Below are 21137 nucleotides of genomic sequence, written 5' to 3'. Positions count from 1 at the left end.
TTACTTATGTATAAATGTTGCTTTGAATTTGTTCCCCCACACATGCAGGGGCAGGGCTTATATACACAACAGTGGAGCTTAAGTTGAAATTGATAAAAACCGGTACGTTACCTAGATTGCTAGCAATCTTTGCTAATAGATATAACAGATATCTATTGCAGGAGAGGTAATGCTAACATTTGCTAAGATAAGTTATCTACTACTAAATGCTATGTTTATGTAGCTAGCTAACTTTATTACTTCTCTGGACTCATACATTTGTTTATCTTTTTCCGTCGCCGTGTTTCTGACCAATCAATGAAAGAGTATTACGGGGATGCTTTCAGGCCTAGCTAATGCTATTTTGCTGTTGTTTCTTGCGTTTTGGTTTGTGCAATCATGTGAAAACAAAACAAACCAAAACCAGCTAACCAAATCAACAATATCGATCTCACTCCAATTCAGACATCATCAAATGTTCTTTTTTCTTGTCAACACTAAGGGGAAATAAGAAAGCACCCTAAAAGTACACAGATCCACAGGGTAAATAATTATTTCTGCTCTGATTTCTGACATCAGCTCATTATCAGGTACTTCTCAGTCTAATCTTAACTTTAAGATTAGACTGAGAAGTACCTGATAATGAGCTGAATTAAGGGTTTCACACTTAATTCACCACAGCAACACCAACTGACCATCATGTCACCCCTCCCCCTCACCGAATCAACACTGAATCAATACTCCCCTCACACTAAATCAAAACTCCCCCTCACACTGAATCAATATTCCCCCAACACTAAATCAAAACTCCCCCTCACAATAAATCAACACTGAATCAAAACTCCCTCCACACTAAAACAAAAGTCCCCCCACACTGAATCAAAACTCCCCCTCACACTAAATCAAAACTCTCCCCAAACTGAATCAAAACTCCCCCTCACACTAAATCAAAACTCCCCCAACACTGAATCAAAACTCTCCCCAAACTGAATCAAAACTCCCCCTCACACTAAATCAAAACTCCCTCCACACTAAATCAAAACTCCCCCCACACGGAATCAAAACTCCCCCCACACTAAATAAAAACTCCCACTCACACTGAATCAAAACTCCCCCTCACAATGAATCAAAACTCCCCCTCACACCGAATCAAAACTCCCCCTCACAATGAATCAAAACTCCCCCTCACACTGAATCAAAACTCCACGTCACACAGAATCAGAACTCCCCCTCACAATGAATCAAAACTCCCCCTCACACTGAATCAAAACTTCCTCCACACTAAATCAGACTCCCCCTCACACTGAATCAAAATTCCCACTCACACTGAATCAAAACTCTCCCACACACTGAATCAAAACTTCCCCTCACACTAAATCAAAACTCCCCCTCACACTGAATCAAAACTCCCATTCACACTGAATCAAAACTCCCATTCACACTGAATCAAAACTCTCCCTCACACTGAATCAAAACTCCCACTCACACTGAATCAAAACTCCCCCTCACAATGAATCAAAACTCCCCCTCACACTGAATCAAAACTCCCCCTCACACTGAATCAAAACTCCCCCTCACACTCTCCCTCACACTGAATCAAAACTCCCCCTCACACTGAATCAAAACTCCCTCTCACACTAAATCAGACTCCCCCTCACACTGAATCAAAACTCCCTCTCACACTTAATCAAAACTCCCTCTCACACTTAATCAAAACTACCCCTCACACTGAATCAAAACTCCCACTCACACTGAATCAAAACTCCCCCCCACACTAAATCAAAATTCCCTCCACACTAAATAAAAACTCCCCCCACACGGAATCAAAATTCCCTCCACACTAAATAAAAACTCCCCCTCACACTGAATCAAAAGTCCCCCCACACAGAAACAAAACTCCTTCCACACTAAATCAAAACTCCCCCTCACACTGAATCAAAAGTCCCCCCACACAGAAACAAAACTCCTTCCACACTAAATCAAAACTCCCCCTCACAGTGAATCAAAACTCCCCCTCACAGTGAATCAAAACTTCCCACTCACACTGAATCAAAACTCCCCCTCACACTGAATCAAAACTTCCCACTCACACTGAATCAAAACTCCCCCTCACACTGAATCAAAACTCCCCCTCACACTGAATCAACACTGAATCAAAACTCCCTCCACACTAAAACAAAAGTCCCCCCACACTGAATCAAAACTCCCCCTCACACTAAATCAAAACTCTCCCCAAACTGAATCAAAACTCCCCCTCACACTAAATCAAAACTCCCCCCACACTGAATCAAAACTCCCCCTCACACTAAATCAAAACTCCCCCTCACACTAAATCAAAACTCCCTCCACACTAAATCAAAACTCCCCCCACACGGAATCAAAACTCCCCCTCACAGTGAATCAAAACTCCCCCTCACACAGAATCAAAACTTCCCACTCACACTGAATCAGAACTCCCCCTCACACTGAATCAAAACTTCCCACTCACACTGAATCAAAACTCCCTCCACACTAAAACAAAAGTCCCCCCACACTGAATCAAAACTCCCCCTCACACTAAATCAAAACTCTCCCCAAACTGAATCAAAACTCCCCCTCACACTGAATCAAAACTCCCCCAACACTGAATCAAAACTCTCCCCAAACTGAATCAAAACTCCCTCTCACACTGAATCAAAACTCCCCCTCACAATGAATCAAAGCTCCCCCTCACACTGAATCAAAACTCCCCCTCACAGTGAATCAAAACTACCCCTCACAATCAATCAAAACTCCCCCTCACAATCAATCAAAACTCCCCCTCATACTGAATCAAATCTCTCCCTCACACTGAATCAAAACTCTCCCACACACTGAATCAAAACTTCCCCTCACACTAAATCAAAACTCCCCCTCACACTGAATCAAAACTCCCATTCACACTGAATCAAAACTCCCCCTCACACTAAATCAAAATTCCCTCCACACTAAATAAAAACTCCCCCTCACACGGAATCAAAATTCCCTCCACACTAAATAAAAACTCCCCCTCACACTGAATCAAAAGTCCCCCCACACAGAAACAAAACTCCTTCCACACTAAATCAAAACTCCCCCTCACACTTAATCAAAACTTCCCCTCACAGTGAATCAAAACTCCCCCTCACAGTGAAGCAAAACTCCCCCTCACAGTGAATCAAAACTTCCCCTCACACTGAATCAAAACTCCCCCTCACACTGAATCAAAACTTCCCACTCACACTGAATCAAAACTCCCCCTCACACTGAATCAAAACTCCCCCTCACACTGAATCAACACTGAATCAAAACTCCCTCCACACTAAAACAAAAGTCCCCCCACACTGAATCAAAACTCCCCCTCACACTAAATCAAAACTCTCCCTCACACTAAATCAAAACTCCCTCCACACTAAATCAAAACTCCCCCCACACGGAATCAAAACTTGCCCCCACACTAAATAAAAACTCCCCCTCACACTGAATCAAAACTCCCCCTCACAATGAATCAAAACTCCTCCTCACACTGAATCAAAACTCCCCCTCACACAGAATCAAAACTCCCCCTCACAATGAATCAAAACTCCCCCTCACACTGAATCAAAACTTCCCCCACACTAAATCAGACTCCCCCTCACACTGAATCAAAACTCCCACTCACACTGAATCAAAACTCCCCCTCACACTAAATCAAAACTCCCCCTCACACTGAATAAAAAGTCCCCCTCACAGTAAATCAAAACTCCCTCTCACACTGAATCAAAACTCTCCCTCACAATGAATCAAAGATCCCCCTCACACTGAATCAAAACTACCCCTCACAGTGAATCAAAACTCCCCCTCACAGTGAATCAAAACTTCCCACTCACACTGAATCAAAACTCCCCCTCACACTGAATCAAAACTCCCCCTCACACTGAATCAACACTGAATCAAAACTCCCTCCACACTAAAACAAAAGTCCCCCCACACTGAATCAAAACTCCCCCTCACACTAAATCAAAACTCTCCCCAAACTGAATCAAAACTCCCCCTCACACTAAATCAAAACTCCCCCCACACTGAATCAAAACTCCCCCTCACACTAAATCAACACTCCCCCCACACTGAATCAACACTGAATCAAAACTCCCCCTCACACTAAATCAAAACTCCCTCCACACTAAATCAAAACTCCCCCCACATGGAATCAAAACTCCCCCCCACACTAAATCAAAACTCCCCCTCACACTGAATCAAAACTCCCCCTCACAATGAATCAAAACTCCCCCTCACACTGAATCAAATCTCCCCGTCACACTGAATCAAAACTCCTCCTCACACTGAATCAAAACTCCACCTCACACAGAATCAAAACTCCCCCTCACAATGAATCAAAACTCCCCCTCACACTGAATCAAAACTTCCCCCACACTAAATCAGACTCCCCCTCACACTGAATCAAAGCTCCCACTCACACTGAATCAAAACTCCCCCTCACATTAAATCAAAACTCCCCCTCACACTGAATAAAAAGTCCCCCTCACAGTAAATCAAAACTCCCACTCACACTGAATCAAAGCTCCCTCACACAATGAATCAAAACTCCCCCTCACACTGAATCAAAGCTCCCCCTCACACTAGATCAACCCCCCCCACACACACATACACAATGAATCAAAACTCTCCCACACTGAATCAAAGCTCCCTCTCACAATGAATCAAAACTCCCCCTCACAATGAATCAAAACTCCCCCTCACACTGAATCAAAACTCCCGCTCACACTGAATCGAAACTTCCCCTCAAACTGAATCAAAATTCCCCCTCACACTGAATCAAAACTCCCCCTTACACTAAATCAAAATTCCCTCCACACTAAATAAAAGCTCCCCCTCACACTGAATCAAAACTCCCCCTCACACTGAATCAAAACTCCCCCTCACACTGAATCAAAGCTCCCCCTCACACTAGATCAACCCCCCCCCCCCCCACACACACACACACAATGAATCAAAACTCTCCCACACTGAATCAAAACTCCCCCTCACAATGAATCAAAACTCCCACTCACACTGAATCAAAACTCCCGCTCACACTGAATCGAAACTTCCCCTCAAATTGAATCAAAACTTCCCCCTCACACTGAATCAAAACTCCCCCTCACACTAAATCAAAATTCCCTCCACACTAAATAAAAACTCCCCCTCACACTGAATCAAAACTCCCCCCACACAGAATCAAAACTCCGTCCACACTGAATCAAAACTTCCCCTCACACTGAATTATAACTCCCCCTCACACTGAATTATAACTCCCCCTCACACTAGATCACCCCCCCCTACACACACACACACACACACACACACACACAATGAATCAAAACTCTCCCACACTGAATCAAAACTCTCCCACACTGAATCAAAGCTCCCTCTCACACTAAATAAAAACTCTCCCTCACAGTGAATCAAAACTCCTCCTCACACTGAATCAAAACTCCCCCTCACACTGAATCAAAACTTCCCCTCACACTGGATCAAAACTCTCCCTCACAATGAATCAAAAGTCCCCCTCACAATGAATCAAAACTCCCTCTCACACTAAATCAAACTTCCCCTCACACTGAATCAAAACTCCCCCTCACACTGAATCAAAACTCCCTCTCACACTTAATCAAAACTCCCCCTCACACTGAATCAAAACTCCCTCTCACACTGAATCAAAACTCCCCCTCTCACAGTAAATCAAAACTCCCGCTCACACTGAATCAAAACTCCCCTTCACAATGAATCAACACTGAATCAAAACTCCCCCTCACACTGAATCAATGCTGAATCACCCCCCCCACACACACACACACTGAATCAACACTGAATCAGTACTAAATATAATACTCCCCATCCCCCCACACTAAACTACACTGAATGTACGCTTCCCCTCTCACACACATAATCAACACTGAATCAACACTTCCCTTCACCTACACTGAATCAACACTGAATCAAAATTCCCCCTTCCTCACACTCAACACTGAGTCAACACAATAAAGGAACACTGAATTGACACTTCCCTCACCCACACTGAATCAAAATGGCTGCTGTTTTTAGCTGCGTTTCCCACACAAAAATGTTTGTGAGATTGACAGAACATGTAGGAGGCGAGTGAGCGTGATGAGTTATTCTGAGTTATTCTGTCTCTGGAAACAGAACCAACGACAGAAACCATGGAGACGAAGAGCTGGAAAGATGAGGCGCTCGCCCACAACTTCAAGGAAAAAAATTATAAAGAGCACGAATCTCCATTCCAGATAAAGAAACCGAGAGTGAGGGCTGAGAAATACGCTAACCGGGTCTCACTTTGATATTCCTTCGATATTAAAAAAAATTAATCACACCTTAATAATAGGAAGTGATGTAGTTATGTGATGAGTGTTTGATAAACTAGCAGAGCTTCAGATTTCTTGCCTTTAAACACATTAAACACATAGTTTTACATTAATTTTTATTTGGCTGTAACACTAGCTTGTGTGTTAGCATGTTTACTATCAGCTGTATTCAGAGTAGGGTAAAGAGTGGGTTTCGTGAGAATTTAATACTGAAATTCCACACATCAGTATTCAGACCTCAGACGTAACTACTGACTTCAGCACTATTCAGAAGTTAGGTGAGAGTTACGCACGTGGAGACGGAGTTTATCTAGAACAGGGGCGTGTCTCGATTCTGATCTTGAGCTTAAGCGCATGTTTGTTGTGTGATATCGGCTGGAGTGAGGAGCGGTGGTAAGTCCAGCGCCACCGTCTGACAGTATGATGGAACGACAATATGTCAGGCTGAAATGTATGTTCTGGCTGTAAATCCACTCACACACTGTGGAATGTCATTCGAAGACAACAATAAATACACTAATATCACACAATTCATTCATTAATAATATCTTCCATTAAAATCTCATGAAAAGTTTTTTTCACACAAAACACATGGGAGGAGACGTACCTTCATCAGAGACATGGCTTATCTGGAGGAGTGAATATTTTCTGGATGAAATGATGAATGAAGTTAAAGTTTCTCTGTAAGTGTAGCAGACAAGCGCTAGGTCAGATTATCCTTCACATCCTTCAGCAGAGCACGTCGAATTAACACACACGATGACTTTATTTTATTAAATCAACAAATCAACATAGTGAATAAAAAGTGTGATAAAATCTCCTACATCTCACACACTTTACATTTTCATGATTGCATATCTTGTGGCTTTTTTATGAGTGCAAGTAACTGTCAGAGAACAAAGTAAATAAATAAATGTATGCGCTGGATCAAGTGCTATTCTACAGTATGTGCTGCTGAATAATGAGCGCGGAAGCCGTTTTATTCAATTAAACTGGTGATTAATGTGACAATTACAACTAGGACTAGACATTCAGTAATATATTGTTATATTATATATTGTTATATACGAGACTCCTGTTCAATTTATTTCAGCACTTGTCATCTCCTCATTCATACATCGTTAATATCAATCTTTTATTTTTCATTTGTAAATTGCCTCTTGCGTTTATGTTCATTTATGTCTTCATTCCACATTCGCAGATTTTTTCAGGTTTGAAGGTTTGTGTTAAAGGTGGTGATCTAGAACCTAGTGAAAAACTAGTTTAAGAACAATCTGGCAACCCCAGAGGTGTGAACTACATGCAAGTGATTTTAATAATGTGAATGAGGAGCTCTAAAAATCCACTTAAGCAACTACGTAACCCGACCCTTAATACCAGGACCTTCCTCATGAATATTTACGTAACTTTTGGATTTAAGTCACTGACTAAACCTATAATTCTACTTTATGTTTTAACCTGTTTACGCCCTCCTTACTGGTAGAAACTCATACGCAGCTCATTTACACACACATGGCTTTTTGTTAATAAAACACAACTTCAGTGCTTCATCGTCGTTACTACAGTGAGTGGACAAGAAACAAGAACGCGTATGCTCATGCTCGTAAACATACACGAATGCTCGTAAACATACACTTTTTTTCTCCTGTCTGTAAGAGCCGAGTGAACAGGAAGTGCAGCTTTAACAGAGTGATGCACTGTTAAAAAGCCGTGCCAGAGGCGATGCAATGCTTTTATGAGGAAGAGAGTTTCATCGAAATGAAGCTCACTGGAGTAGAAAGAGTTCTCTGAGAGATTACAGCTCTGCACTCAGGGACTGCTTTCACTCCTGATGCTTTCAAACATTACTGCCTTTTGTTCTCTCTCTCAGAAATATATTTATATAGTCAAAGATTATAAGTGAATATTTACAGAAGATCTGGACTGAATCATAATCATATGCATACAGTTCTAATAATGAATAAAGTTTATCAGACTGCGTTTATGAATTATATGTCCACTCTAGTTGCCCTGCGTTTATATAACGATATGGTAATGGATGATCTGTTCACTATTTTACAAGTCAAGAGATTCAGTTTGATTGAAAGAGTCATTAAGGTGAATGAATCGGTATCTGTATCACTGAGTCGTTCACTTCTGCTGCTGATGGGAACGAAATTGACACATAGAAGCCTACATTTCAACATAATGATCTTGAGTCAAACTATTACAGTATATAGTTTTACAATATATGTTTATTTGTCTGTTTTCTTTTAAACATTGGTGAAATGTCGAATCAGTGTTTGAGTCATTTTGTTCATAACTGAGATTCACTCCTTTCTCCTTCAGTGAGTCAGTGAATCCTTTCAGTCAGATGTGAAAATGAGCAATGAAAACAGGTTTTTGAATAAATGTTGAAATAGGGGCGTTAAATCTGCTGTTTTGTTTTTTTCCGTAGTTGATGAAAACACAACTTTTGAACGGAAACAGACTCTTAAAGTACACCTATTATGGTTTTGAAACGTGCCTAATTTTGTTTTAGAGGTCTGAAACAATAGATTTACATGCATCCAAGGTCAAAAAACATTTTAATGTGCTCATAATTTAAACTGCAGAATTATCTTTGGTTTCCCATTGTCACAAAAGACTCGTTAAATGATTCGTTCTAAAGGATTCATTCTAAACTCCTCCTTTCAGAGAGCATACTCTGCTCTGATTGGCCAGATGTCCCAGTCTGTTGTGATTAATCTACTGCTGTCAGCGAGCAGCCAATAAAGACCAGAGGCGGGGATTTTTGTTACAAACCTACGTAGGTTAGTACAGGAAGTAAGTCTGGAATTACTAACGACTCGTTTCAGCTGTTCAGAATCGGTTCCTTCTTTTGGGAGTCAATAACTCTGTTTGTCATGCGCTTTGATTTTTTTTAAATTTGCAGATGTTTTTTACGTTCACAAACAGCTTCATATATAACACACTACATGAAAGGTAATATTTGAAAAACCATAATAGTTGCACTTTAAAGCAAAACACATAAGGATCGTTGCTCCTCTTTTTCTTTGTCCACTCTTGTTATGGTTCAGAAGATGTACAGATTTCCAGAGAAGTGCAGAGACGTTGGAAGTAGAGATCCTGCAATCAATTCACTTTAGTCCTCACGCCACTCAGAGCGAGCGATTTGAGTCCATTATCAGCTTCTGCCAACAGCGTCCATTAAGCTAATGAAGCCTGCTTTACAAGACACACAAACAGCGGAATGCCAGAGAAATGACTGGAACTCGGGAGTGCAGTACACTTCCTGCTGATTGGAAAGAACCAGGATTCTGAGGAACGTCAGATTAAAGCTAGTCGATTTTTGTCTAAGGAACACGTCAGAATGGAATGTCTTTACATCAACATATCTTTCACTAAAACAAAAATATAATGCTGTGGTTACCATGGTGAGATCCGCAACAAAACATTTACAACGCAATACTGTATGTTGTCATGAAATTTAAATTTCAACTGTGATGTTGATCATGAAGCGAAAAAAGTGTATGTGTGTTTGTTGGGGGCTGGGGGGTTGAAAACAGCAATAGATGAGAGTAATTAACTACCATGGCAACAAGAAAATGAATCAATGCCCATATATGGAAAGTAACCAACACATAAATCTGTTCCCTTTCAAAGGGAACTTCGATGTTGCATTTAGCATAACAGTATGGGAACACCTTGCGCGCGTGATCGGTATCTGAAGCTTGTGTAAAATCATGCCTCTATTTATAGGCCTGCCAAGGTCAGGTGACGTGGCAATTAAGCGTGTCGCATGATATATATATATATATATATATATATATATATATATATATATATATATATATATATATATATATATATATGGCACCTGTGAACCACGCCGCCAGCCTTATTATCTTCAGTGAGACTGCATGTCTGTTGTTTGTGTGAGAAAAAATGATTCATTTATACTCTATATTTTCTCAAAATCTTGAGAAAACTCTAAACTAAACTTTTCTATCCCTTTATTAGGAAAAAAGAAAAGAAAAGAAAAGAAAAGAGAGGGAAGTAATGAGCAAGAAAGAATTCAGAAAGTGGGTTACGCCTTGCTCCCGTTTCATCATGAGGAATAGTGCACACTTTCTGGGTGAAGTGTTTAGGAGTGTAGCATGCGATAGCAGCCTCGAGAGGCTGCGCATGGTAACGCCTACGTTAAGCAGCTCGGCTTGCGACTCGCGCTCTTCTCAAAAGCTGAAGCGAGTTGGGTTTCAGAGCCTCGCGGATCTGGGTCGGCCGCTGCCGAGGCAGCTAGCCGTCTCATGTTCGTGGGATCTCTTATGGATCCGGAAGAGGGGCCGGAGACGATCTCTTGCTCTGCCTTCCGGGTTCAGCTCTCCGCTGGATTTTGGAGCTCACGTCGCGAAAGCAAAAAGGGAGAAAAAAAATGGAAAAAAAACACACAAAAAATAATAGTAATAATTCGTCTCTGACTCCAAGGAACCAGAAGGATGTGCTAAAAACTGAGAGCAGCATATAAATAGCTGCTTGAAGTGATTACAAAGGCTGGATGAGCCTTTTTCTCCCCAGTGAAAGTAAATCCCTCACACTGCAAAAACTCCCCTTTCTTCCAGATGTGCATGACAAAATACCAGGCTTCTGGGGGCAAACCATGCATAAGCCGTATTTATAACCCCACGATGTCGGATTAGTCGGCCGTTGTGGGGAATGAACGGCATGGCTATTTAGCTATGCTGAAGGTGGAGGAGGCACTTGCGAGCTACCTCTCTCCATCGACGGCAGGTAATTAGGGGGGCCGGCTTTGCCATCCAAACCATCCAATAGAATATGGAACAGTTAACGTCACTAAAAGACCATTGGGCAGCATGGAAACTACTGCCAAATGGGTCTCCATGGGTTCTGTCTACGGTAGAAAAGGGTTACCGGGTCCAGTTTATAGCTCGACCCCCCCGGTTCAGAGATGACATTTGGAGACAACACATACCAATTTCGGGTTCTTCCCTTCGGGCTAGCTTTATCCCCTCACACCTTCACAAAGTGCATGGATGCTGCTCTGGCTTCCTTACGACTCCAGGGCATCCATGTACTAAACTACCTGGACGACTAGTTAATTCTAGCACGATCCAGGGAGCATGCGGTTCAACATCGAGATGTTGTTCTCACCCACATGAGGAGCTTGGGGCTCATGGTGAACCTCAAGAAAAGTATGCTTTCTCCAGTGCAGAGGACAACTTTTCTAGGGGTTATATGGGATTCTACTACTATGAGGGTGTTTCTATCCCCAACATGTGTAGGATCGATGCTATCAACTTTGAGCAAGATAAAGCTAGGTCTGGGCATCCCCCCCAGTCTCTACGAGAGACTATTGGGCCTTATGGCAGCAGCAGCCAACTTCATACCATTGGGCCTATTGCACATGAGACCGTTTCAGTGGTGGCTGAAAAGTCGGGGGTTTCATCTGAGGATGAAACCTCTGAGAGTAATCAATGTCATGCGGCGATGCCTACGTGCTCTGAGTATTTGGAGATGCCCGCAGTTTCTAGCCTCGGGTCACACTCTAGGGGCATCTCCTTACCGCAAGAGGGTAATGACAGACACATCCCTCACGGGCTGGGGTGCAGTCTTAAATGGCCGTCCAGCTCACGGTCTTTGGAGCGGCCCTCATCTGGAGTGGCATATAAATCACCTAGAGATGCGGGCCGTATTCCTAGCACTGAAATTCTTTCTTCCTCAGTTGAGGGGTCAACATGTGCTAGTTGTGTCAGCCAACACAGCGGCGGTCTCATATATCAACCACCAGGCAGGGTTACGTTCACGCCCCCTGTTCAGGCAGGTGCAACTAATCCTTCTCTGGGCAGAGGGAAAGATCTTGTCAATGAGTGCAATGTACATTCCGGGCAGCCGGAATGTAGGGGTAGACATCCTGTCGAGGCAGGGGCTGAGGCCCAGGGGTTGGAGGCTCCATCCACAAGTGGTGGAGTCCATATGGCGGAGGTTCGGACAAGCGGAAGTATATGTGTTCGCCTCCGAGGAGACAACACACTGCCCGCTGTAGTTCGCCCTCACTCTTCCCGCACCATTGGGGCTGGACGCCATGGTGCACACGTGGCCAAGGACACATCTATATGCTTTTCCCCGATCGCTCTGCTCCCACAAGTTCTAGCGAGAGTTTGCCAAGACTGTCTACGTCTGCTGCTAGTAGCACCTTATTGGCCAGCTCGAATATGGTTCTCGGAGATAATTTCCCTGCTCGACGGTTCTCCTTGGGAGATTCCCATCCGCAGGGATCTACTGTCTCAAGCCGGAGGGCTGATTTATCACCCTCGGCCAGAACTATGGAAACTGTGGGTCTGGCCCCTGAGAGGCACCAGCCCATAGATTCTGGTCTCACAACTGAGGTTGTAGAGACCATGTTAAATGCTAGAGCACCATCCACAAGGAAATTGTATGCACTCAAGTGGCAGATTTTTGTCTTGTGGTGTGAGGAACGTCAGCTAGACCCAGTGAACTGCGCAATAGCTACAGTCCTGGAGTTCTTACTAGAACGTTTCTCAGCAGGGTTGGCTCCTTCTACAATCAGGTTTATGTGGCCGCTGTTTTGGCCAGCCATGCCCCGGTTGATGGAGCCTCTTTGGGGCAACATCCTCTAACTTTGAGGTTCATGCGAGGTGTCAGACGGCTGAGGCCCATCTGCAGGCTGCGCACACCTTCCTGGGACCTATCTATGGTCTCGGAAGGTCCATCAGGGGCCTCATTTGAGCCCTTAGAGTCAGCCTCTGAGAAGCTTCTGACTCTAAAGGTAGCTCTTCTACTGGCCCTGACATCTCTCAAGCGAGTGGGAGGTCTACAAGCTCTCTCTGTTGCCCCTTCCTGCCTTGACTTTGCCCCTGGATTAGCCAAGGTCTTCCTGTATCCTAGGCTGGATTATATTCCTAAAGTGCCTACATTGGCTGCCCACCCTGTGGTGTTGCAGGCTTTCTGCTCTCCTCCGTTCCTCACACCGGAACAAGAGGATGCACCTGCTGTGTCCAGTAAGGGCTCTCTGTACTTACGTCCACCGCTTCGGCCAGTGGCGTAAGTCGGAGCAGCTGCTGGTCTGCTTTGGCGTCGACAGTAAAGGTGATGCTTTGTCAAAAGCAGCGCATCTCTAATTGGATAGTGGAAGCAATGTCTATGGCTTATGAGGCACGCGGTCTCGCCACGCCTCTGGGCATAAGAGCTCATTCCACTAGGGCGGTCGCCTCCTTGAAGGCTTTGTCCAAAGGGGTATCCTTGCAGGATGTGTGTGCTGCTGCAGGATGGTCTACGACAAACACATTCATTCGTTATTACGGCCTGGATATTCATTTCACCCCGGTCTTGCAGTGACCCTTGGACTTGGGTCTTTTTGAACAGGCCGTACCCTCGGTATGACGGAGTGAGTATTCCCGTTCCCATACTGTTTTGCTAAACACAACGTCGAAGTTCCCTTTGAAAGGGAACGAGACGTTGCATAGCTCTGTCATACCAGGGCAGGCCTGTGAATTGCGTCTTCCCTTCAGGTAATAGAGGCTGGCGGCGTGATTCACAGGTGCCATATATATATCATACGACGCGCTTAATTGCTACGTCATCTGATCATGGCAGGCCTATAAGTAGAGGCATGATTTTACACAAGCTTCAGATACCGGTCACACGTGCAAGGAGCTTCCCATACTGTTATGCTAAATGCAACGTCTCATTCCCTTCTCAGGGAATAGGGTTACATGCGTAACCCCGACGTTTTATTTTCATGATGTTAATTTAAACAGCAGTTGGTCACAGTTGCTAGCTGACTATCTCAAATCTTTTTTTGATGACAATTAAATGCCCTTTTCCATTGTGGCATCCTTAATGAAATAATATTTATAAAACCTGTAATTGTTTTATGCCAGTACTGGATCTATCTAGTGCTATGCCAAAGCTAATTAAAGAGCTAACAGACACCAGAGCAGTTTTTAGCCTTTTGGGTAATATGGAGAGAGGGAACAGGTACGGAATACTTCCTGATTTAATGAGAATTAAAATGTCAAATGGTCTACCAATCATATTCCAAAGTTTGCAGAAACTCCGCTTACCGAAGACGGTCCTGGCAGGAACGGACTCTTTGTTGATCCAGAAGGAAACCTGAGCGAGGATGACGGTCATGATGCAGGGGATGTAGGTCTGAATCAGGAAGAAACCCATCTTCCTCTGCAAATGAAAGTGAACGGTCATGACGATGTATTCACCTGCAGAGGACAAACAGGAAGTGTTTGATCAGATATGAGAGCGGAGTTCCATGCAGCCATGAATAAAACCGAAATGAAAATCCAGAGCATTTCATGTTTTCAAGTTATCAGTAAGATTAAACAGATAAAATGAATTAAAATGATCTTTACTGTCCTCTCATTCAAATTCAGCGGTGGATTATACACCAGTTAGAGTCATGAGTCTTAGGGTGAAGCTCGGCGAGATCAGATTCTGTTTACAATGTCATCAGATTTTATCATAGAAACACAGTCTTGTGTTTTTCAATGTACTCACGTGTAAGTCATAATTTCTTATAAAAGTGTATATAAAATGGTGTAAAAAAAATTCACGCTCAGGCCCAAAGAAGCCGAGAGAATAGGAAAGAAGTCACTTCAGTTTCTGTATTTGGGGTAAAAGGGAAGATGACGTAAACAGGTTTTTAAAAAAATAAATTACATAATTCACACCATATTTAGAGAATATAGCCCCACCCACCTTGAATCATCCAGAGGAAAATGTCAACAATAACAAAACAGAAATTCAGACTTCTCTTAACTGAAAAAATTGTAACGTTTATTTTTCGGTCAGAAACTACAGCTACAGTAAGAGTCAGAAGCTAATTTTGAAAATGAATTGATGGGGGCTTGTGTTGTAAGTAGAAGAAGAAGAAGAACATAGGTTGAAAGCTGAACATTGTCTAGCTCTCACTGTAAAATATTTTGTGTGAAAACATTTTATGTTCAGGTACGAGGAAAATAAAATGCTAATTACTCAATGAATACATTTCACGCCTTCATCATCGATGAACAGATATGACATGGGATCTTTTAGTATCTTGCCTGAATATTTCAGCTGTATATACCCTACTCACAATCTGTTCTGTAGCAAAACTGTGCGTTCAAATAGGATAAAAAATAAGTTTGTACAGATTAAACACTAAAAAATAAGCATTTTTCAAATTGGTCAAACTCACGATTGGAAATAAACTTAATTTAAATTTTAACACTGAACTTACTTTTCTATATATATTCATATATACAGTGTATTTTGGTGAATTTATTACCCATCAGGATCATTTTTAACTGTTATGTAGCTAGGCATGGTGTAAACATGTCCATTTTGTCACATAAGCAGTTTTTTTAAGCACAATCAACATTTTCTTTCAGCAGTAACACTTTTGCGTCCTGCAAAAGATCTATTTGTGGATAAAACATTTATCTCTGTAATATCTGCACGCTCTCACGTCTCACCCGTGCTGGACTTGAGCTTTTCGCTCGACACCGTCTGTCCGATCAGGTCGTACTGCAGCAGGCTGGACGACTCCGGTGGCACCTCCACAGAAAATAAGGGCCCTTTCTTCCAAGTGTACAATATCTCACTCATCGGGTAAGCGTCTACGGCACAGAGATGTCAAGGTGAAATCAAAACCTCATGAACGTTCCAAATAATATCTCATTCCACAATGAGTGTAACATGTGTACAGTTTTAATCAGACGTACAGCTGCCGAACTTCAGAGGACAGGAATGTCCATCCATGGGGAAGTTGATGAGTCTCATCGGACACTCGGCATTGATGGTTAATCTGAGAGACAGATGAAGATCAGAAACACTAATGTTTCATTCACCTGAAACACGTCGCTGCAGCTTCACACACTGAGGGAAATGATCTTTAGCTCATTTTATAGCCGTGCCATCTTACATTATGATATTTGTTTAGTTTTGTGTCAGTTATGAAGTAATGAAATTATATCAGGCTTTATCATTTTTATTTTTATTTACACATATTTCTACATTTGCATTCTATCTGTATGTTTTACCATTCATCGTACCACTATTATTTTATCTTATCATTACCTTATATTGTCTTATCTTATCTTATCATTACCTTATCTTGTCTTATCTTATCTGATCTTATCATTACCTTATCTTACCTTATCTTGTCTCTTCTTATCTTAGCTTATCTTAGCTTATCTTATCTTACCATACCTTGTCTTGTCTTGTCGTATCTTATCGTATCTTATCTATCTTATCATTACCTTATCTTGACATACATTGTCTTGTCTTGTCTTATCATTATCAAATCTTACCATACCTCGTCTTGTCTTGTCTCATCATTACCTTGTCTTACTGTACCTTGTCTTGTCTTATCTTGTCTTACAGTATCATTACCTTATCTTATTGTACCTTCCCTTGTCTTGTTTTATCTTATCTTATGTCAACTTATCAATAAATCCTATGAAATGACACAAACGTTATTGCTTTGTAAAGGAATATTTGACAAATATGAGACAGTGAGAGAGTGGGGTTGTTTACCTCATGGTGTAGAGGATGGTTCCATTCTGCATGATACGGAACAGCTTGTTCGGAGTCGTCATGTTGTGAGCGATGGAGCGTTTGCCGTTTCGGAAAAATGTATCCGGAGTCCAGATATTGCTTACCATCAGGTTGTTAAGACGCAGGATCTTGATGGGACCCTCGAACCTCAGACGCTCGTCTATCCACGTCTGGCGGAAAAACACGTCCATGGTGTACTCCTGGGGATAAAAACAATAACTTTATTTATACAGAAGCTTTACTGTATTTAAAACACAGAACAATGGGATGTAAAGGGAAAAAATTTAAATAAACTTTAAAATACAGTCAATGTTAATAAATTCATTAGTAAAATTTTATTATTACATTCTTATTAAATTAATTTTATAAATAAAACATAAGTATTAATAAATATTTTAATATTAATGTACTTGAAAATACATTAATAAAAATTTGTGTAATCTCAATAAATTATATTAATACTCTATTTATTTATTGCTTATTTTCCCCTTTTTTGTTTTGCTTCCATTCTTGCTTATTCCTGTCTTTCTCTCTTTTTCTTTCTTTCTTTCTTTCTTTCTTTCTTTCTTTCTTTCTTTCCTCATATTTAAATTTCCTAAATCTTTCTCTCTCATTCTCCCTTCTCTCTATTACTTTCTGTCTCGTTTTCACTCTTTCCCTTCTTTCGCTTTTCTTTCTTCTCCTTTTCTCTCTTCATAGTTCTTTTTTCTCTCATTTTATACTTTATGTTCTCTTTTGCTCTATACCCTTTCTTTCTTTCTTTCTTTCTTTCTTTCTTTGAGCTTTTCTCACGATCTCTGTCTCATTCCACCTCTCTCTACTTCTTTCTTTCTCCATCACTCTTTCCACATTTGTCCTGCTTTCCACAGTTTCCTCCGGATTACTTTTTGTTTATTATTGTCCTTCTTCTTTTCCTCGCCCCATCACTCTTGGCTCTTTGTCTTTTCAGAAATATAAAACTGAAATTGTGAATTTATTTTGAGATATGCTCTAAACCATATCTTAAAATTTACAATGGCGTTTATTTTTCTCCAGAAGCCGGTTTGATGACGATGGATAATAACGGAGGTTAAAATGTTCTTGTCTGTGTTTTTTGGATCATGGAGGTCGCGTTATTATCGCACAGTTAAAGTGAGTGAGATTTGTCAGCAGGTCACATATGGGCCTGTTTTTTTTTAGCTGTGAGATTTGGAACGCAGCCGAAAAGAGCATCACGTCTCTGCTGGTCTCTTTTACACATCACTGATGTTCTGTAACTCAACATGGGTGTGTTTACTTTTTCTTTTTCTTTTTTTTTTCTCAGAGAAACACATTAACAGTGGATTTTTTACAGCAGATCAGGAACTTTGTTTAGTCCAGAGTGAGCGAGCGACATTAAAACGACTAAAGCTGCTGTGATGACTTCCTGCCCAAACAGCAGAATAATGAAGACTGGAGTGGACATGACTCGAGGCAGTGCAGAGATAAGAACTCAAAGTAGCATGAAATTACTGCAGAGACTCGAGCGGCATAAACACTAGTCTGTGTGCGTGTGTGTGCGTGTGTGTGCGTGTGTATGTGTGTGTGTGTGTGTGTGTATTACGTTTCAGCTTTATCACATTTCCGTATCCCAATGAGTGCCTAAGTTTATATTATGGTTTATGTTATTATTATTATCATCACATATCATCACAGTGGTTTACTTTTTGTCGTTATCTGACGAAAAACGTTTATCTCCAAGGAAGATGAAAACTCTTTCATTGGGAGTATTATACAGAGTAAATCCAAAAAAGTAGAATTTAGACACCTTTCAGTTCAGAAAGAGAAATAAATAAACGTTATACGGTCTTCAGTGTACATTTTTTATACTTAAAATCAACCTGATTCTCCGATGACGGATTCCGAGCCAAAGAAATTGAACCGCAACCTTCTGACCAAACAGATTTGGGAATCTAACAGCGCTGTGGTGTAAAATGAGTTGTTATACAGTTGCATCGTGTCGATGATCAATCAGCACAGTGATCAACAATATAGATGTATAAAATAATAACACGATTACACGTCTGACTGTTTACTCACGCACCATTTCCACGTCAGACACGGGACCGAAGCTGGTGACGAAGATGTCCGTTTTGACTTCTGTGACGGGACCTGAGTACAAGATAATAAAATCATTTGGGGTTAAAAATCTAGGGTTAATGTAGTTTATTTTTTAAATATTATTCTTAAAACCTATGAAAGCAAACAGAAAAATAATGATTGGCAGTCGGTGAGTGTCACCATTCTCATCTGATTGGTGTAACAAAGGAACAAACCAATACAATTCACATAATAAACAAGAAACTTCTATTGCATAAACATAACATATACCACAGCGCTGCTGAGTTCTGGATCGTGATTGGTCAGAAGGTGTTGATTAACGCTCTAGAACAGCAGCTCTGACAGTAGTGCAGGTTTATATTAATGCGCTCATTCTAATACGTTATAGTTTCTATAGCAACAGCTCGTTCACAGGGACGTGTATGGCGGACGCTCCACTGATAATAAACAGATTAAAAATGTGTGTAAGATGTTTATGTAACATGTATGGAAGGAGTCTCCAGTGTCAGTGCTGTGTAACAGTCAGAGGAAAAGCTGAAACTTTAAGTTTTCCACATCTTCAGCACAGAGGAGTTTACACTTCTTTACTGTTTCTCTCTAACACCACAAACTGTGATTTAATATTTTTTTCTTATTAACTCAACAGAGAGAATAAAGAGAGAGAATAAAGAGAGAGACTAGATAGAGTAGAGACAGGGCTGGTGAAGGAACGTCTGTTTACAGTTGCTATAACGTAAGTGACAACAGGTACGAACTTGTTTCACTGACATTCCACACTATTAAATGCAACTATAAATGGATAAAAAGTATGATGTACCATTGTGTAATAAATAATACATTGTAACAGTTGGTATCTTGCTGTGGTGTAAGAGGAATGAAACATTTCATGACGTGATGCTCTGGGAAAATAATCAACTTCAAGGTGGTAACAGTAACTCTGCTTCATCACACACACACACACACACACACACACACACACATGCACACACACACTCACACACACAGTGTTTATTACTTACATATGATGCAAGGAATATGCCATATTATAAACACCGATATTTACCATGAGAAATATTCATATCTTGGAAACTTAAAAATAACTTCACAACTAATAGGACAGTCTAATTACATCATGTTTCATTATTATTAATGAGAACACTTGCTTGTTATGAGATGACATAATAATAATAATAATAATAATAATAATAATAATAATAATAATAATAATGAGCTCTAACTGTTATAACACATTAATAAGTCCAGCAGTCTTTACCTCCAAAACCTGGTCTCAGTCTGTTGTCGTATCCATCCAGCAGTCTGTCCAGAATCCGTGTGATATTGTTCAGATAGACTCGAGACCCACTCGGGCCGGATTTGGACCAAACTTTCCCCGCGCTGGATGCACCACACGCAACAACACAACATTATTTTAAGAAACAAAAGCAACAAAAGTTGTTAAAAGTCATTTAATAATAAAGCAGTGTGTTTTTGGGACTTACCATGAGAGCAGAATGAGAGTGTGTATGAGAGCCATGGCTGGTCCTGAGCGTGTGTGTGTGTGTGTGTGTGTGTGTGTGTGTGTGTGCCTCCTTCGTGTCAGCTGATGGTGTGTACAGCTCATCGCTCAGAGGCGGATACGGGAAAAGGAGCACACTTTCTGTGATTTTTGTGCTCGGCTGGAGAACCACGTCGTAAAAAACAAGAACGCGAGTCCATTTGCTCAGAGTGCAGCCATCACGGCTAATCGGTTTATATCCTTATCATATCCTCTTATTCGCCCTTCATTAGGTTATCCTCTCACCTTTACACATTTAAGTTCAGTATAAAGTGCATCAGATGTCTTTTTTTTAATCATTAACGTCGGGGTCAGAGTGTGTAAACTGACACCGCAGAGGTTTTACAGCTATTTTAGGAAACAGGAAGAACTAAAAAATCTCACAGAGGTTGCATTAAACATGTCAGAGTGTTATCACATCATCAAATTGAGCAGCCAGTCACGATCCAGTATGCAAATGAAGGCAGTGAAACACTGATTTACTGGGCAAACTAGATGAGGTGTGTTCGGTGTCCATTTTCACACTTCACGTTTATTACCCTCATGTGATTTGGTTTGGTATGACTTCCTGTGAATTGTGTATTCATGATGCA

General features: G+C 41.3%; 1 protein-coding gene across 2 annotated transcripts in view; it reads right to left on the bottom strand.

Moving 5' to 3' along the window:
* The window catches only part of gabra6b (gamma-aminobutyric acid type A receptor subunit alpha6b), a 26918-nt gene extending 6001 nt beyond the window's left edge, over positions 1-20917 (bottom strand). Inside the window, exons 1-7 of one of the 2 annotated variants that reach the window (XM_053649191.1) lie at positions 20489-20917; positions 20263-20384; positions 18973-19040; positions 16890-17110; positions 16076-16158; positions 15827-15970; positions 14423-14575 (exon numbers count right to left, since the gene is read on the bottom strand). In XM_053649191.1, coding sequence (XP_053505166.1) covers positions 14423-14575; positions 15827-15970; positions 16076-16158; positions 16890-17110; positions 18973-19040; positions 20263-20384; positions 20489-20610 — 913 coding nt within the window. In that variant the 5' untranslated portion in view covers positions 20611-20917. Of the gene's footprint in view, positions 1-14422; positions 14576-15826; positions 15971-16075; positions 16159-16889; positions 17111-18968; positions 19041-20262; positions 20385-20488 lie in introns of those variants that run through there. The other variant, XM_053649192.1, reaches the window with a different exon arrangement.
* Positions 20918-21137: the final 220 nt, after the last annotated feature.

Source organism: Ictalurus furcatus, chromosome 18 (assembly GCF_023375685.1).
Source record: "Ictalurus furcatus strain D&B chromosome 18, Billie_1.0, whole genome shotgun sequence".
Lineage (NCBI taxonomy): Eukaryota > Metazoa > Chordata > Actinopteri > Siluriformes > Ictaluridae > Ictalurus > Ictalurus furcatus.
The sequence above is the reverse complement of the archived record's forward strand: the minus strand, read 5'-3'. Positions and strand labels throughout refer to the sequence as shown.